The sequence below is a fragment of the Plecotus auritus genome (genome assembly GCF_963455305.1).
Source record: "Plecotus auritus genome assembly, chromosome: 4".
In the NCBI taxonomy this organism is placed as follows: Eukaryota; Metazoa; Chordata; class Mammalia; order Chiroptera; family Vespertilionidae; genus Plecotus; species Plecotus auritus.
The window spans coordinates 67,899,937-67,917,743 of NC_137775.1; the positions used below are offsets into that span (position 1 = coordinate 67,899,937).

The 17,807-nt window shown below is 43.5% G+C and overlaps 1 protein-coding gene across 3 annotated transcripts in view; it reads left to right on the forward strand.

Moving 5' to 3' along the window:
- SLC17A5 (solute carrier family 17 member 5) overlaps positions 1-12,826 on the forward strand; it is a 79,301-nt gene extending 66,475 nt beyond the window's left edge. For 2 of the 3 annotated variants that reach the window (XM_080665500.1, XM_080665501.1), the window contains exons 10-11: positions 8,656-8,746; positions 11,448-12,826. In XM_080665500.1, the coding sequence (XP_080521626.1) occupies positions 8,656-8,746; positions 11,448-11,585 (229 nt within the window). In that variant the 3' untranslated portion in view covers positions 11,586-12,826. The remainder of the gene's footprint in view (positions 1-8,655; positions 8,747-11,447) is intronic. The other variant, XM_080665502.1, reaches the window with a different exon arrangement.
- The last annotated feature ends 4,981 nt before the right edge of the window (positions 12,827-17,807 follow it).

Sequence of the window (17,807 nt, forward strand, 5' to 3'; positions counted from 1 at the left end):
GTTTGGCTCAGTGGATAGAGCATCGGCCTGTGGACTGAAGGATCCCAGGTTCGATTCTGATAAGGGGTACATGAGAGGTTGCTGGCTTTATCCCCAGTAAGGGATGTGCAGGAGGCAGCCAATCAATGAGTCTCTATCATCATTGATTTTACTATCCCTCTCCCTTCCTCTCTAAAATCGATAAAAAAATATATTTTTATTTTTATTTTTATTATTTTTATTTTTTAAATAAATCTTTATTCAGATTATTACAATTATTTCTCCTTTTTCCCCCCATAGCTCCCCTCCACCCAGTTCCCACCCCACCTTCTGCCCTTACCTCCCCCCCACTGTCCTCATCCATAGGTGTATGATTTTTGTCCACTCACTTCATGAACCCCCCCATACCCCTTTCCCCCTGAGAATTATCAGTCCACTCCCTTTCTATGCCCCTGATTCTATTATATTCACCAGATTATTCTGTTCCTCAGGTTTTTAATTCACTTGATTTTTAGGTTCACTTGTTGATAGATATGTATTTGTTGTTCATAATTTTTCTCTTTACTTTTTTCTTCTTCCTCTTCTTTAAGAATACCTTTCAGCATTTCATATCATACTGGTTTGGTGGTGATGAACTCCTTTAGCTTTTTCTTATCTGTGAAGCTCTTTATCTTCCCTTCAATTCTGAATTATAGCTTTGCTGGGTAGAGTAATCTTGGTTGTAGGTTCTTGCTATTCATCACATTGAAAATTTCTTGCCACTCCCGTCTGGCCTGCATAGTTTCTGTTGAGAAATCAGCTGACAGTCGTATGGGTGCTCCCTTGTAGGTAATTAACTGTTTTTCTCTTGCTGCTTTTAATATTCTCTCTTTGTCTTTTGCTCTTGGCATTTTAATTATAATGTGTCTTGGTGTGGTCCTCTTTGGATTCCTTTTGTTTGGGGTTCTGTGCACTTCCTGGACTTGTAAGTCTCTTTCTTTCACCAGGTGGGGGAAGTTTTCGGTCATTATTTCTTCAAATAGGTTTTCAGTATCTTGCTCTCTCTCTTCTTCTGGCACCCCCATAATTCTGATGTTGGTACGCTTGAAGTTGTCCCAGAGTCTTCTTACACTATCTTCAACTTTTTGGATTTTTTTTTTTTTTGCTTTTTGCTTTTTCGGTTGAGTGTTTTTTGCTTCTTTGTGTTTCAATTCTTTGACTTGATTTTTGTGTTCCTCTTGTCTGTTTTTGTGTCTCTGTATAATATTTTTTATTTCAGTCAGTGTATGTTTAATTTCTAGTTGGGCCTTTTTCATATCTTCGAGGGTCTCGTTATATTTATCAGCCTTTTCTAGGATATTCTTAAAAAGCCTTATAACCGTGGTTTTGAATTCTATATCCAGTCGTTTGTTTTCCTCCATTTCTTTCGTTTGTGATCTGATTCTTTGAGGCCGCATTTTCACTGCTTCCCTGAGTTGATAAGGTAGATTTGTGTGCTAGGTTTCCAATTTGGCCCAGTGGGTCTGCCTCCCCAGTTAACCTGAGGTGGACACTCTTGGTGCACCCCTTTGTGGACTGTGTGTACAGCCTTGTTGTAATTAAGTCTTGATTGTTGTTGGTATCACTGGGAGGAATTGACCTCCAGGCCAGTTGGCTGTAAGGATCAGCTGTGTCTATGCTGGGAGAAGTTCGGTGCTGGAGACAGCCTTATAGGATTAGACTTGCCAAATTGCAATAGCCTCTGTGCTCAGCTTGGATGGGGTGGAGTCTCAGTCTTGGCTTCCTGTCAGCCTTACCCTTGCGCGCACGTGCGTGCCTTCAGACCTCCACCTTCCCTGGCTCCTGAGTCTCTGCCCGAGAGTCCAGACTCCCCCCACAAGAGCATGGGTCCCCAGGGGCTCGCCTGGAACCGGGCTTCAGTGCAGTCAGGAACCTCCAACTCCCTTCCACTAGGGAAAGCCTGTGGCAACCTCCACAGCCTTTGTGCGCACTGGCACGCGCGTGCGCGCTTTCAGTCCTCCGCCTTCCCCGGCTCCCGAGTCTCCACCCGAGAGTCCAGACTCCCCCCACAAGAGCGTGGGTCCCCAGGGGCTCGCCTAGAACCGGGGTTCAGTGCAGTCAGAACTGGGGCCCAGTGGAGTCAGGAATCTCCGACTCCCTTCCACTAGGGAAAGCCTGTGGCAACCTCCGCAGTCTTTGTGCGCACTGGCACGCGCGTGCGCGCTTTCAGTCCTCCGCCTTCCCCGGCTCCTGAGTCTCCGCCCGAGAGTCCAGATTCCCCCCACAAGAACGTGGGTCCCCAGGGGCTCGCCTGGAACTGGGGTTCACTGCAGTCAGAACTGGGGCTCAGTGCATTCAGGAGCCTCTGACTCCCTTCCACTAGGGAAAGTCTGTGGCAACCTCTGCAGCCTTTGTGCGCACTGGCACGCGCGTGCGCGCTTTCAGTCCTCCGCCTTCCCCGGCTCCCGAGTCTCCGCCCGAGAGTCCAGACTCCCCCCGTAAGAGCGTGGGTCCCCAGGGGCTCGCCTGGAACTGGGGTTCAGTGCAGTCAGAACTGGGGTTCAGTGCGGTCGGGGGCTTCCTTCCCCCTTCCGCCAGAGAAAGTCAGCCAGGCTCTCAGCCGCCCTTCCTCTCTGCGCGCACAAAGACCCTTTGCCGTACCTCCAATTCTCTGTGAGCTTTTCTCTTTCCTTCTAGTTGTAGAATTTTCACTCAGCCAGCTTTCCTGTGGTTCTGGATGGTGTCCGTTCTGTCTTTTAGTTGTAGTTTTGAAATTGTTGTGCGAGGCAGCAGTTTAGGTGCTTACCTATGCCGTCATCTTGGTTTCTCAAAAAATATATTTTTAAAAAAATAAAAATCAGTGGGAAAAATATCCTCAGGTGAGGATTAACCAAAAATTTTTAAATAAAAAGAGGAGAGGAATTTTAGATGAGTAGTCTATAGCCGATGTATTGAGGATCCTAAACCTTAATAGAGATAGTATTATGCCACTTTAAGGTTATATAGACTAGCCCTGGCTAGGAAGCTCAGTTGGTTAGAGCATCCTCCCAACGTCAAGGTTGTGGGTTCTATCTCTGGTCAGGGCACATATATGAATCACCCAATGAATGCATCAATAAGTGGAACAATAAGTTGATATGTTTTTCTCTCTCTCTCTCTCCCTTTTTCTCTCAAATCAATAAAATATATTTTTAAAGATTATACATACTAATAATCATCAAGCTTCCTTAATTTGACTGGAGTTTTATTTTATAATAACCTTGAATATCATAAAAATTAAAAGCTCTAATTGGACTTTTCCTATATGTAGGTGATTTTTGTGACAAATAAATGCCATTTACTTGATTAATTTTTCTTTTAAAAAATACTTTTATTGAATTCAGAGAGGAAGGGAGAAGAGAGAAATAGAAGCATCAATAATGAGAATCAGAAGAAACCAAGATGGCAGCATAGGTAAACACCTAAACTGCTGTCTCGCAAAACAATTTCAAAACTAAAACTAAATGACAAAATGGACACCATCCGGAACCACACGAAGGCTGGCTGAGTGGAAATTCTACAACTAGAAAAAAAAAGGAAAGCACATTGAAACTCAGAGGAGCTGCAAAAGGCTGAGGTACAAAGACTCGCACACAGAGAGGACGGGCGGATGTGTGCACGGGTGGCTGAGTGCGCAGCTGGCTTTCTAAAGCGGGAGGGAGACGGAAGCTACCGACTGCACTGAACTCCAGTCCCGGGCGAGACCCTGGGAAACCAGACTCATTCGGGGGGAATCTGGACTGTCAGGAAAAGAGAAAGCACACTGAGACTCGGGAGCTGCAGAAGGCAGAGGTCCAGATGTGCACGCACGCAGAGAGGACTGACTGCTAAATGCACAAGCGGCTGAGTGTGCGGCTGGCTTTCTAAAGTGGGAGGGAGACAGAAGCTCCCAACTGTGCTGAACTCCAGTTCTGGGCAAGTTTCTGGGAACCCCGACTCATTCGGGGAGAAACTGGATTGTCTGGCAGCGGGTGAAACTCGAGGGCGGCTTTATCTCAGAGGTACTTGTAGTGATTACCGAGGGACATTGAGACCCAAGGGCCTCATAGGGCAGGGCTGACGGGAAACCTAGGCTGTCTGCTCCGCCCTGAAACTCCGCCCCATCCAAGCTGAGCACAGAGGCTTTTGCAATTTTGCAAGTCTTGTCTCATAAGAGTGTCTCCAGCACAGAAGTTCTCCCAGCATAGACACAGCTGATCCTCACAGCCAATTGGCCGGGAGGTCAATTCCTCCCAGTGATACCAACAACAATCAAGACTTAACTGCAACAAGACTGTGCACACAGCCCACAAAGGGGTGCACCAAGAGTGTCCACCTCAGGTAACTGGGGAGGCTAAGCCACTGTGCCCTATAGGACACCTACCACAGAAAGCTACTCTACCAACTCAGGGAAGCAGCGAAAATGTGGAGACAAAGAAACAGATCACAAATGAAAGAAATGGAGGAAAACAAATGACTGGATATAGAGTTCAAAACCACAGTTATAAGGTTTTTCAAGAATTTCCTAGAAAAGGCCGATAAATTTAGCGAGACCCTCGACAATATGAAAAAGCACTAACTAGAAATTAAACATACACTGACTGAAATAAAAAATATTATACAGATACCTAACAGCAGACTAGAGAATCAAGTCAAAGATTTGAAATACAAAGAAGCAAAAAACACTCAGCCAGAAAAGCAAAAAAAAAAAAAAAAGAATCCAAAAATATGAAGATAGTGTAAGGAGCCTCTGGGACAACTTCAAGCATACCAACATCAGAATCATGGGGGTGCCAGAAGAAGAGAGAGAGCAAGATACTGAAAACCCATTTGAAGAAATAATGACAGAAAACTTCCCCCACCTGTTGAAAGAAATAGACTTATAACTCCAGGAAGAAGCGCACAGAACCCCAAACAAAAGGAATCCAAAGAGGACCACACCAAGACACATCATAATTAAAATGCCAAGAGCAAAAGACAAAGAGAGAATATTAAAAGCAGCAAGAGAAAAATAGTTAATTACCTACAAGGGAGTACCCATACAACTGTCAGCTGATTTCTCAACAGAAACTATGCAGGCCAGACAGGAGTGGCAAGAAATATTCAAAGTGATGAATAGCAAAAACCTACAACCAAGATTACTCTACCCAGCAAAGCTATCATTCAGAATTGAAGGGCAGATAAAGAGCTTCACAGATAAGAAAAAGCTAAAGGAGTTCATCAATGCCAAACCAGTATTATATGAAATGCTGAAAGGTATTCTGTAAGAAGAGGAAGAAGAAGAAAAAGGTAAAGATAAAAATTATGAACAACAAATACATGTCTATCAACAAGTGAATCTAAAAATCAAGTGAATAAAAAATCTGATGAACAAAATAAACTGGTGAATATAATAGAATCAGGGGCATAGAAAGGGAGTGGACTGACAATTGTCAGGGGGGAAAGGGGTGTGGGGGTGTGGGAAGAGACTGTACAAAAAGCGTACACCTATGGATGAGGACAGTGCGGGGGAGGTAAGGGCAGAGGGTGGGGTGGGAACCGGGTGGAGGGGAGCTATTGGGGGAAAATGAGGAACAATTTTAATAATTTAAAAGATTAAATTAAAAAAATTTTTTTAAAAATAAAAACTGGAAAAAAATAAATAATGAGAATCATCCATCGGCTGCTTCCTGCACCCCTCCAACCCTCCCCCCCCCCCCCGCCCCGCACTGGGGATGGAACCCACAACCCTGGCATGTGCCCTGATCGGGAATCAAACCGTGACCTCCTGGTTCATAGGTTGATGCTCAATCATTGAGCCACACCAGCTGGGCTGGTTAACTCATTTTTAACTACACCACCACCTTTAAGTTTTTTGCTAAAAATATCAGACCCAAATCTAATAAACCCTCTAGGACAGGGGTGGGCAAACTTTTTGACTCGAGGGCCACAATGGGTTCTTAAACTGGACTGGAGGGCCGGAACAAAAGCATGGATGGAGTGTTTGTGTGAACTAATATAAATTCAAAGTAAAGGAGCGGAGGGGAGAGCAAGAGAACCCTCCGCTCTTTCGGCTCCGTGGGCCGGATAGAACAGCCGAACGGGCCGTAGTTTGCCACGGCTGCTCTAGGATCTAGTCTAGATACTACCAGTGTACAGGAAATACAGGGGACATAATATTGTTAAGTGATACCTTAGGGAAGCAATCTACAAAATCCAGAAAGCAGGACTATCTACAGGATAAAATCCTAGTTCCTTCAGTTAGAGAGAGTACAATAAAAAAGGAATGAACTACTGATCCACACAACTTGGAATGATGCTCAACAATCCTAGTATGTAACTTAAAGGGTTGCATACAGTATGATTCCATTTATAATAAACTTCTGTTCAGGAAATGTCACCCTTTGGAGTTGATGCCCAAGACGGGTGCCAGTCTCTGTGGGACTAAGCCCCAGCTGTCAGTGCAGCCAGAGCCCCATGGATCCATGCAAGGGGCCTCGAACAACTGTGGGTCCTGTGCACCGTTTCTGTGTATTGAATGAGCACATAAGTTGTACTGGCCACTGGAAATAATAAAGGGGAGTAAACAATGAGTTTGCAGTGGGACTAGAGTCAGAATTAGCAAACATGAATTAGAGAACAAAACCTCTTAAAACACGTATTACCGCCAAAACCGGTTTGGCTCAGTGGATAGAGCGTCGGCCTGCGGACTGAAGGGTCCCGGGTTCGATTCCGGTCAAGGGCATGTAACTTGGTTTCGGGCACATCCCCAGGGGGTGGTGTGCAGGAGGCAGCTGGTCGATGTTTCTCTCTCATCGATGTTTCTGACTATCTATCACTCTTCCTTCCTCTCTGTAAAAAAACAATAAAATATATTTTAAAAAAAAACAAAAAAACACATATTACCAGTTTTAAAGGCATTAAAGGTTCTGAAAAGACAGCTCAGTATGGGCTGAACTAGACAGAAAAAGTTCATAGAACAGGTGCCAAGCAAGTGGTTTGGATGGACAGAGTGTGGACTTCAGATAGTGAATATAGGTAAGTACCAGGAATGAGCATGGCAGATGTGAGCAGCTGGACTGAGCTGTCTGGGTCTAAAGTTGCATACTGTGTAGTGCTAGGAAACAAGGCTAGACAGATGAGCCAGGGCCAGGCCACTGCAAATCAGGCGGAAGATTACGGTGAGCATTAAAACATCTTTGTAGGTTTTTGAGTAGGAGCAAGGTGACCCAACAATTTAAATTTATACAGTCTCAACGGCAATTCGACCACATGTAAAATGTCCTTTAAAATGGTTATACCAGTAGGTTTTACTTCTTGATCAGGTGCTAGTGACATGATTGTGCTCCCTGTGTGAAGGCCTGGGGAAGGGGCAGGAAGGGGGATCAATGGGGTAAAAAAAAGGGACATCTATAATACTTTCAACAATAAAGATAAATTTAAAAGATAAATACAATAAAAACCTCCAGCCACAACTGTCCTCTCCTGCTGGCCATCTTGGCCACCCCATGTGGACACAAGATGGCTGCCACAAGATGGCCGGCAGGGGAGGGCAGTTGTATTTATTTTTTAAAATTTTTATCAAGCTCTATATGGTTTTTACACATTTCCATATGCATATTGCACTTAAAATTTTTCTTTTCATATACTTGATGGCATGTGGGGGAGCTCAGGTGGGACCACCAGATATTTTACATATACACATCTGTGAACCCATCAGTGACAAGGGAAGTAATCTATCACTAACTTGCCCAAGGTCACTCACATAGATGGTTAACAGTGGAACTAGGTAGGAATTTTTAGGTCTCCTGATTATCAGCCCTATGACTTCTTTATAGAAAATGATAAGCATTTCATTCTTTTTAGGATGATAACCAAGATATTGGCTGTGGTAGCCTTGTTTAGTCTATTTGCATACTTTATGTACTGGAGAAATCAACAGTTCATTAGCATTTCCCACACACAGGCAGGAATTCTTTAAGGATTTGCATGTAAACATAGATAAGAATATCCCACTCCCCTAAGATTTACCCTTAAAATAAATCATAACTTTTTCTGAGCTCATTAAAAATGCATTTTCTCTCTCACACACACACACAGACACTATAGGACCCAACTTGTCTACTTCTGGGACAGTATGAAAGGATTTCAGTATAAGTAGATATATAACAAGTGGAGCAAGTAAGATGTAAAATTGATGTTCAGTATGATCTCATTTCTATAATAATATATTAGAAATAATTAGGATAGAAAAAATAATTAGGATATTTACCAAAATGTTAATGTTGATTATATATAGAAGGATTATAGATAATGTTATTTTTTTCTTAATGTTTTTTTTGTTTGTTTTCAACAATGAAATTTCGTGATCAGGAAATAACTTTTTTTAACTTAAAAAGTGTAAGACATATCAAACTTCCTATTTAGATATGCTCATGATGAAAATCATCTCTCAGCACTTTTCTATATCACTATAAACAGGATTTATTTCAATGGCCATGTTTAAATAATGTTAGAATGCTAATTAACTATTGAAATGCAAGTTTTCACCAGCTAAACATTTCAGTAATGTCCTGTTCCAGTAAGGCATTTAATTTAAAGTTTCATAAGAATACAGCCTGGGAGGGGTATAGCTATCTATTGAAAAAAGTTACTTAAGTGTGTGACACAATATAAACCTCTATGAAAATGTTCCTGCAGGTATGCTGGCATCCTTCTGGGCATCACAAATACGTTTGCCACTATTCCAGGAATGGTTGGGCCTGTCATTGCTAAAAGTCTGACCCCTGAGGTAAGGAGATAATCCTATATAATAAAGAGGTAATATGCAAATTGACCATCACTCCAACACACAAGATGGCTGCCCCATGTGGTCAAAGATGGCCACCCCATGTGGACAAGAGATGGCCAGCAGGGGAGGGCAATTGGGGGGGACCAGCCCTGCAGGGGAGGGCAGTTGGGGGCAACCAGGCCTGCAAGGAAGGGCAGTTGGGAGGGACCCAGTTCTGCAGGGGAGGGCAGTTGGGGGGGAATCAGGCCTGCAGGGAAGGCAGTTGGGGAGGACCAGGCCTGAAAGAGAGGACAATTGGGGGTGATCAGGGGAGGGCAGTTAGGAGTGACCGGGTTGGCAGAGGAGGGCAGTTGGGGGGGCCAGCCCTGCAGGGGAGGGCAGTTGCGGGGAAGCAGACCTGCAAGGGAGGGCAGTTGGGGGGAACCAGGCCTACAGGGGAGGGCCATTGGGGGCGACCAGACCAATAGGGGAGGGCAGTTAGGGGTGACCGGGCCGGCAGGGTAGGGCAGTTAGGGGCAACCAGGCCTGCAGGGGAGGGAAGTTGGGAGTGACCAGGCCTGTAAGGGAGGGCAGTTGGGGGTGACCAGGCCATCAGGGGGGCAGTTGGGGGCAACCAGGCTGGCAGGGGGGGGGAGCAGTTAGGGGTGACCAGGCCGGTAGGGGGGGCAGTTGGGGGCAATTAGACTGGCAGGGAAATGGGCTATCAGGCTGGCGGGGTGGGGGCAGTTGGAGCGACCAGGCAGGCAGGCAGGTGAGCGATTAGGAGCCAGCAGTCCAGGATTGTGAGAGGGATGTCCCCCAAGGTGTCCCGGATTACAGAGGGTGCAGCTGGGCTGAGGGGACCTCCCCCTCCCCACCCGTGCACAAATTTTGTGCACTAGGCCTATAGTATATAAATAATTAAAAGTCAAAGTGTGTCTAAGGTTCAGGTTTTGGGTTTGTTTTTTTTTAATATGTTTTTTATTGATTTTTTGAGAGAGATAGAAACATCGATAGATACTGATGGATTTTTGTCACATGTACTGTTTGTTGAATCAGTTGCCTCACTCCCTACTGGGGATCAAGCCTGCAACCCAAACATGTGCCCTGACTGGAAATCGAACCAGCAACCTCTCAACACTCAACCGCTGAGCCACACCGGCTTGGCTAAGATTCATTTTTGTTACAAACAAAACAGCATTCTCTAAAAATTGGTGAAATTTTTGTTAAAAAGCCAACTAGGAGCTATGTGAGATTTCTGGTACAATTGATTGATTTTAAGTCACTCATTGCCTCCACATAACACTAAGGTATTATTTTATCCCATTAATGACAGAGAAGCTTGGTCTTAGGAATCCTAAGAAACTGTCTTAAACATTTCTTCCTGGCATACGATGGAATTATTGACTGACTCCTCCTCTAGGGTGGCAGCACACTGTTGGCATATATAAATAGTTACTAAAATTTATAATGGGTTTCTAGGATTTTTTTCACCAGAATACACTCCTCTCAGATAAGTATAACTTAACCACACAGTGCTCCTTCCTTTAGGTTTTTCCTTTTTTCTTGAGTAAATGACCTCATGCTAGCTTTCTACTGCCTTTTCTTTTTCTCATTGCCAATTCTACTGGAGTGTGTGAGTGTGTGTGTGTGTGTGTGTGTGTGTGTGTGTGTGTGTGTGTGTGTTTAGTATTGCAAATGTTGCACTCTGGTAAGACTGAAATTATAAAAATCCAAAAAATGATTGTTAAAGTTAGTCACATGACCCAGAAATTTAGATAACTGCCTGATGTTTTTATACCAGTGGATTGTACATTGAACAATTGTATTTTATTGATCTCTTACTGACAACATTCAAGAGCCATACAGAATCTTTCAGGCCAGGCCTTGAACTTAAAGTCCTATTAATTCATCTTTACTTTATCTGCTTCTGACCTTCCCACCTAAGAACTGATATGCAGACATAATACTTGCCTAGTAATGTATGACAAGTACATGCCACATTTCTAGTAAACATTTTATTGAAGTATAACATGTATTTTTAAAATGCACAAATACTAAGTATACTGCTGAACAAATTTTCACAAAGTAGATCGGGGTAACCAGCACCCAAACAGAACATTACCTCCCTCGCAAAGCCCCTAGGTACCCCTGCCCACCAAGAGCACCCACTATTCTGACTTTTAACATCACAGATTAGTTTTATTTGATTTTGAGCTTTATATAAATGCTCCATATGTACCCTTTTGGATCTGGCTTTTTTTTTTTTAATATATTTGTATTGATTTCAGAGAGGAAGGGGTGGGGGTGGGGGAGAGAGAGAGAGAGAAACATCAGTGATGAATCACTGATTGGCTGCCTCCTGCATACCCCTGACAGGGGATCAAGCCTACAACCCAGGCATGTGCCCTGACAGGGAATGGAACCATGACTTCCTGGTTCATAGGTAGACGCTCAACCACTGAGCCACACCAGTTGGCGAGTCTGGCTTCTTTTGCTTAGCATTTTGTTAGTTAGATGTATCTATGTTGTAGCTCATTTATTCTCATTGCTGGATAGTATTCCATTGAACAAATACATATATCACAGTCTCACTGCTGATGGACATTAAGGTTGTTTCTTTTATGAATAATGTTACTATTGTGTTGGTCTTGTGACCCCACCTTTTTAATAAAGTGAACAAGAAATTTTCATGTGCATTTTTTTCTTTCTTTCTCTACAGAACACTATTAGGGAATGGCAAACTGTTTTCTGGATCGCTGCTGCTATTAATGTATTTGGTGCCATTTTCTTCACACTCTTTGGTAAAGGTGAAGTGCAAAACTGGGCCCTCGATGATCACCATGGACACAGAAACTGAAGGGACCAATAAATAACTCTGTCTCTACTCATGTATTTTTGCTTATCATGTAACCTAAAAGTGCCTTTGATATTTTAATATGTAAGCATTCTATATACAAGGAAAAAATGTATGAGTATTAAATTTTTAAGGCTTGTAATCATGAAATGTCACTAGTGGCCAGAGTAGTAAAATTAGCTGTTTTAAATTATTAACAACGTGTATGCTGGAATTCATACTTTAGGGTCACATACCTGGCTGCAAGTCAGCAATGTGAAGTAGGGGAGTTCTATTTATTTTAAGGGCCATACTTAGGAATGAGCTAAAGTGGACTCTTCTCTGCCTTTGCTTAATTAAACTAGATAATAAATCTCAGGTCTTGGTAAACACCTATTTTTATCCACTTTCTTCATAAAAGTTATTTGTCATCAGCAATCCCTGACACTTAGGTTGCAAACTTTAGCACCTCCATGGAGCTGCCAGCCATTCTATAATTCAGACTGGCAGCTGAGCTGAGGGAAGCATGCCCAGGCAGCTGCCAAGCAGTCCCTTCCTTGGGTCAGGGACAGTGCCCAGCATTTATCAGAGGCGGCAGCCAAGCACAGGCTCAGGGCCAAGTCTTTGGATGGTGTTCTTCCCCTGGGGGCTGTTAAGGTGTAGATAAAGCCCCAAGGAGGCAGGATCATTGAGATCTGAGATCACAGCAGTGGCTCTGAAGAATCCTCAAACTTTACCCTCCCAGGAATATTGACTGGCATGTAACCTGCGAGAGTAAAGTGTGATGCCCAATTAACCACAAATACCACCATCCTTGATTAAAATTACCTTTGAGTAGATCAGACTATAAATTCCAAGTCCTATGTTCTATGAGCTGTGCCAGCTATTTGTCCAAATGTAAGATCCTGGTTGCAGTTTAAGGTTAAAGTGACTTTTAAAGGCCATGTTTCCTGAGACCAGTTATAATGTAAAGGTGAAAATCATCTTTCTGCTGATTCCTGAAATCATATTTTTCCAGTTTTTCGTGGACCATCTTCCAATGGGTTTTGAACATACTTTGAGGGCTTTTATGTGATTTAGAACTTGGTTTATGTTATATGTTTGTTCAACACTACCTGTAACATTTTAATAAAACTGCTTAATGTAATATGATGTGAATAATTTCTGTAAATTTATTTTTAAATTTGTAAATAGCTTTAATTTGCAGTGGTGATATTTCTTTTATAAATCATCAGAATAAACCTTTTTGGATTGATTTTTGGGTCTGACAGTTCTATGATATTGTCTAGTGTCCACAGTGGCTATTTTACATATTTTCTGCCATCCTCCTAAAGCCCCCAATCTACCTCTGCATGCATCTCTGCCACACAGGTAGAGGAGAAGTAGGCCAGCTAATTAAAATAGCAATCAAGCCCTAGCTGGTTTGGCTCAGTGGGTAGAACGTTGGATTATGGACTAAAGGGTCCCAGGTTCCATTCAGGTCAAGGGCACATGCCTGGGTTGTGGATTCAATCCCCAGTGCAGGAGGCAGCCGATCAATAATTCTTTCTCATCATTGATGTTTCTATCTCTCCCTCTCCCTTCCTCTCTGAAATCAATAAAAATATATTTTAAAATAAAATAAAATAGAAATTGCTATTGCCATTGGCCTGCCCTTCCTAGCCCACCACAGATTCTATCCTGTCTTACCTTCTCTAAGACCTTGCTTCAGTAATTCCTTTTTAATTGCTTTTTTAATCTCTACCTCTTCTTGTTCTTTTCCTTCTGTCTCAAAGACTATCTTCTCTAGCCTTTAAAAAACAAAAATACAAACTCTCCTAGGGATATGTACATGCAGAATATCTTGAGACTCATCCTCAAAAAAACAGAATCAGTGGCTACCTCTGGAGAGAGAAAATAGGCAATCAGCAGTAGAAAGGAGAATTTTCACTTGACCAAAAGTGGCAGTGGTATAACCTATTCCAGTGGTCGGCAAACTCATTAGTCAACAGAGCGGCAAACCACAGCTCGCGAGCCGCATGTGGCTCGCGAGCCGCAGTTTGCCGACCACTGACTTATTCAAATACATATATCATTTTTTTTAATCTGTTGCTCAAACTCCTACATAATCACTATCAGGTTTTCAACTACCTGGTGGACATCCCCAATTGGCAATCTTCTCTGTACCTAAGACTTGTTTAAATCCAACCTCACTCCCTCATCGCCATCCCCCAATAAAAGTGGCTGTTCCTGCCACTTATTCCTGTTAAAAGTTTCATTTCTGCAGTCACTTAGGCTTGGACCTGAGGTTATTTTTTATTCTTCCTCCTTTCTAGTTTCCCACCCCCAGCCCTGTGTCTAATTAACCACCTGCCTTTTCCATTCCAGTTTTTCAAGTCTCTGGGAGTTTTTAATCCCTCTGCCATCTCCTAAATAAGATTCTTGTAGCTTTTGTTTCCACCGGGAATGGAAAAGTTAAGTGGCCGCACTGCCTTTTTAGTCAGATCATTCTCTGTCCAGCTTCCCACCAGTGCTGGTTAATGCTCCCAATACTCATCTCCCTGATCAGGACTTGCCCAGCGTGAACCCCCTGGCCTCCATTTGCCTACACAATAAACTCTTCTGAGCAGCCTGCCCCCCTCACGCCTGTGCTCAAGCTGCTTCACCCCCACCTCCCACCACACCTTGTGGCAGCTGCATCTGGCTACTTAACTCTTCCCCATGGCTCTCCATTTTCCCTTCCCCTTCCAGACCTTTACTAATTGTATTCCTTGGGCCTGGAAGGTTGATCTTCATTCCCACCTCCTTCATGACCCCTGATTTCTTCCACCCTCCCTGATTTAGATGTGGTTTCTTCCTTTGATCTACTGAAACACTATATTTTTTCTTTATTTTAAACTCAAGGACTCAGGCTCAATTATGAGAAAGAATTTTATTCATTCATGCATTTAGTCATTGATGCATTCATTCATTCCAATATCTGTCTACTCTGCCAGGCAACAAGGACACACAGAGATGCATTTGACACAGTCCTTTCCATCCTCAGAGGCCTCCCTGGCACTCAGGCTCCTTGACCCCCTTTCTCCTCCATGGCTTTCTCTTTATAATGCATGTGAACACATGCTTGTTTATCTCCCAACTAAAGGTCTGGTGCACGAAATTCGTGCACTGGGAGCAGGGGGCAGGGGGGTTCCCCTCAGCCTGGCCTGCGCCCTCTCACAGCCCAGGAGCCCTTGGGGGATGTCCAACTGCCACAGAGGCGGGAGAGGGTCCCACCACTGCCGCTGCGCTCACCAGCCATGAGCCTGGCTTCTGGCTGAGTGGCACTCCCGCTGTGGGAGTGCACTGACCACCAGGGGGCAGCTCCTGCATTGAGTGTCTGCCCCTGGTGGTCAGTGCGTGCCATAGCAACTGGTCATTCTGCTGTTCGGTTGATTTGCATATTAGCCTTTTATTATATAGGACTAGAAGCCCGATGCACGAAGATTCGTGCTAGGATGGGCTTTCCTTTCCCTGGCTGCTGGCACCGCCTTTCCACTCCAGCCCAGCCCCTTTCTGCTCAGGCCCCGGAGCCACCTCTTTCCACTCCGGCCCCACCTTCCCATGCTGCCCAGAGGCCCTGAGAGACGGGGGTGGGGCAGAATGCCTGTGTCCCACCCCGTCACTTGGCGCCTGTGTATGCAAATTAACTGCCATCTTTGTTTGGTTAACTTGCATATCACTCCTGATTGGCTGGTGGCATAGCAGAGGTACGGTCAATTTACATGTTTGTCTATTATTAGGTAAGATTAGATTCATCTTGAGCATCTTGAAGGCATGGTCCATTTGATTCATCTCAGCATGATATTCCTCATAACTAACTATATATGCTTTGTCTTATATTTCAGTGGCTTAATATTTAGAAAATAACCCTTTATTAAATAGACAAAAAATTGAATTTGAAATATATATATATATATACACCTATATGTATGTATATTCTTATATTCATATTGTTTTCTAAAAAAAAAAAAATTAAATGTGCCAACCCCTTTGAGTGAAGAAATGCTCACCTCAAAATGTTATGTGGCAGTTATTGGTAAGTGGTTTTGAGAACAGCTTAGTTCCAATAGGCAGAATACTTCCCCTCCCAGCTATGCAACTGATACTTACTGAGCATTCATCATGGGCCAGGCTTTCTTCTTTGCACTTGGGACACAGCAGGGAAAAAGCCACTCCCTTTGCTAATGGAACTCACATTCTAATTTATCAAACCTTTTTCTTCCTGGGCTCCAGCCTTTGAAACCCTGCATGGCAAACGTCACTATCCACAGAGCAGTCAGATCCAGAGGGAATGGGCATGCCAGCTGGTCTGGGGAATCAGTTATGAAAGAAATTGAGACACATGCTGAAGTCAGCAGTTTGTATTAACCATTGTAATGTCTTTCTTACTTCAGCCTTTGTTTCGTTTTAAGAACCAGAAATCAAGATGTTTGAATTTAAACCTTGTTGCAAAGTAAAAAAAAAAAAAAAAAAAAAATCTTATCTCCTCTCTAAGGGCAGCTTATCACTGCTGTTCAAAATTATACTTCCCCAATAGAAAAATATTGATAGTATTTAAACTTGAAGCTATAGGACATGCCTGATACCTCTCAGGAAAAGCACAGAACTGCCTGAGATGAATAGAGTGGGACAACTGAATGTCTCATTTCAGTTCAGGAATAAATTATCTTTCTCATGGAGATGTAAATTAAGATGGATCACAAAGCCTTTTCAGATGCCTATGCGGGTTAGAGCAACCATAAGCAACAAAGCAATTATAAGTTTGTGCTCTAAGAGGGCGCTATAGAAAAGACTTCCTAGGAGCTCGGCTATGGAGCGCAGTGAGCTCTGGCAATGCCAAAAAGAAAGGAGATGGAACACAATTTCTGCCACCCCTTTCATGTGCCTTGCAGAGGAAGAACATGAGTAATTTTCCAAGCGCCTGTTTACTTTCACTTTGTCTTGATGTTGGGGAGGAGGAAACTTAGAAGGTCCACGTCACTGCAGCCCTGTGCTTGTGAGAAGCCTTTATTGCTCCACTGAGCTGGCAAGGCATTTCAATGCCCTGTTTCCCCCACACATGCCTCCCTGCCATGATAGGCTGCATGTTGGGCCAAGGGGAGCCTACTATCCTAAATATTGCATTAAATCTTTTCCTGAAGTACTCTTTTTGACAGACAGAAACAACAAATATGCCAGCATTTCCAACATCCTTGCCTCTCAGGATTGAAGTTGGTGCTCCTTAAGGCACCCAAATAGCCCAGGTTTTATGCATTTTACAACTTCACACTCACTCCACAGCCTGAAACAGGGGCCCCCCACAGAAGCTTGGTGGAGATTGAGGGCAGTCTGAATAGGGTCTATAGCCTGCTCTCTTTAATGCTCAAGAACTGCTTTGTGTGAAGTACTAGCAGGCAGCTAGAGGAAATTCAAGCATGTATATTGTGTAACCTATACAATATCGATTATAATTCCCTTTTAAAATTTTTTTATTGATAGAATGATTTTAGAGAGAGAGGAAAGTATCAATTCATTGTAATATTTATGCATTCATTGGTTGATTCCTGTATGTACCCTGACCGGGACTCAAACCCTCAACCTTGGTGTATCGGGATGATGCTCTAACCCAGTGGTCGGCAAACTCATTAGTCAACAGAGCCAAATATCAACAGTACAACGATTGAAATTTCTTTTGAGAGACAAATTTTTTAAACTTAAACTTCTTCTAACGCCACTTCTTCAAAATAGACTCGCCCAGGCCGTGGTATTTTGTGGAAGAGCCACACTCAAGGGGCCAAAGAGCCGCATGTGGCTCGCGATCCGCGGTTTGCTGACCACTGCTCTAACCAATGGAGCCACCTGGCCAGGGCATAATGCCCCCCTCCTTTTTCTTTTAACACCAAGGTAATAGTTCAGAGGTGTGCAGTGCTTTTAGTTGTCTGTCATCAACAGCAGGAAGTTCATCCTGCGGTTGACCATCGCCAGCTACAGAGAATCATACGATCAATATGATCGATAACAGCATTTGTGTCACACTGTCACATAATTACCTCACTCAATACTATGATACCCCTGAATATGCAGGGAGCAAGCCTAGTTAGAGCTGGGGTCAAAGACACATTCTCCAACTGCTAATGGAGGGTCTCTGGCCCTTACAGGGACCCGTAACCTGGGCTCCCAACACCAGCTTCAACCGAACAAGCCCACTGGCTCTATTAATTAGACCAAAGAAAAATCCCTTAACAA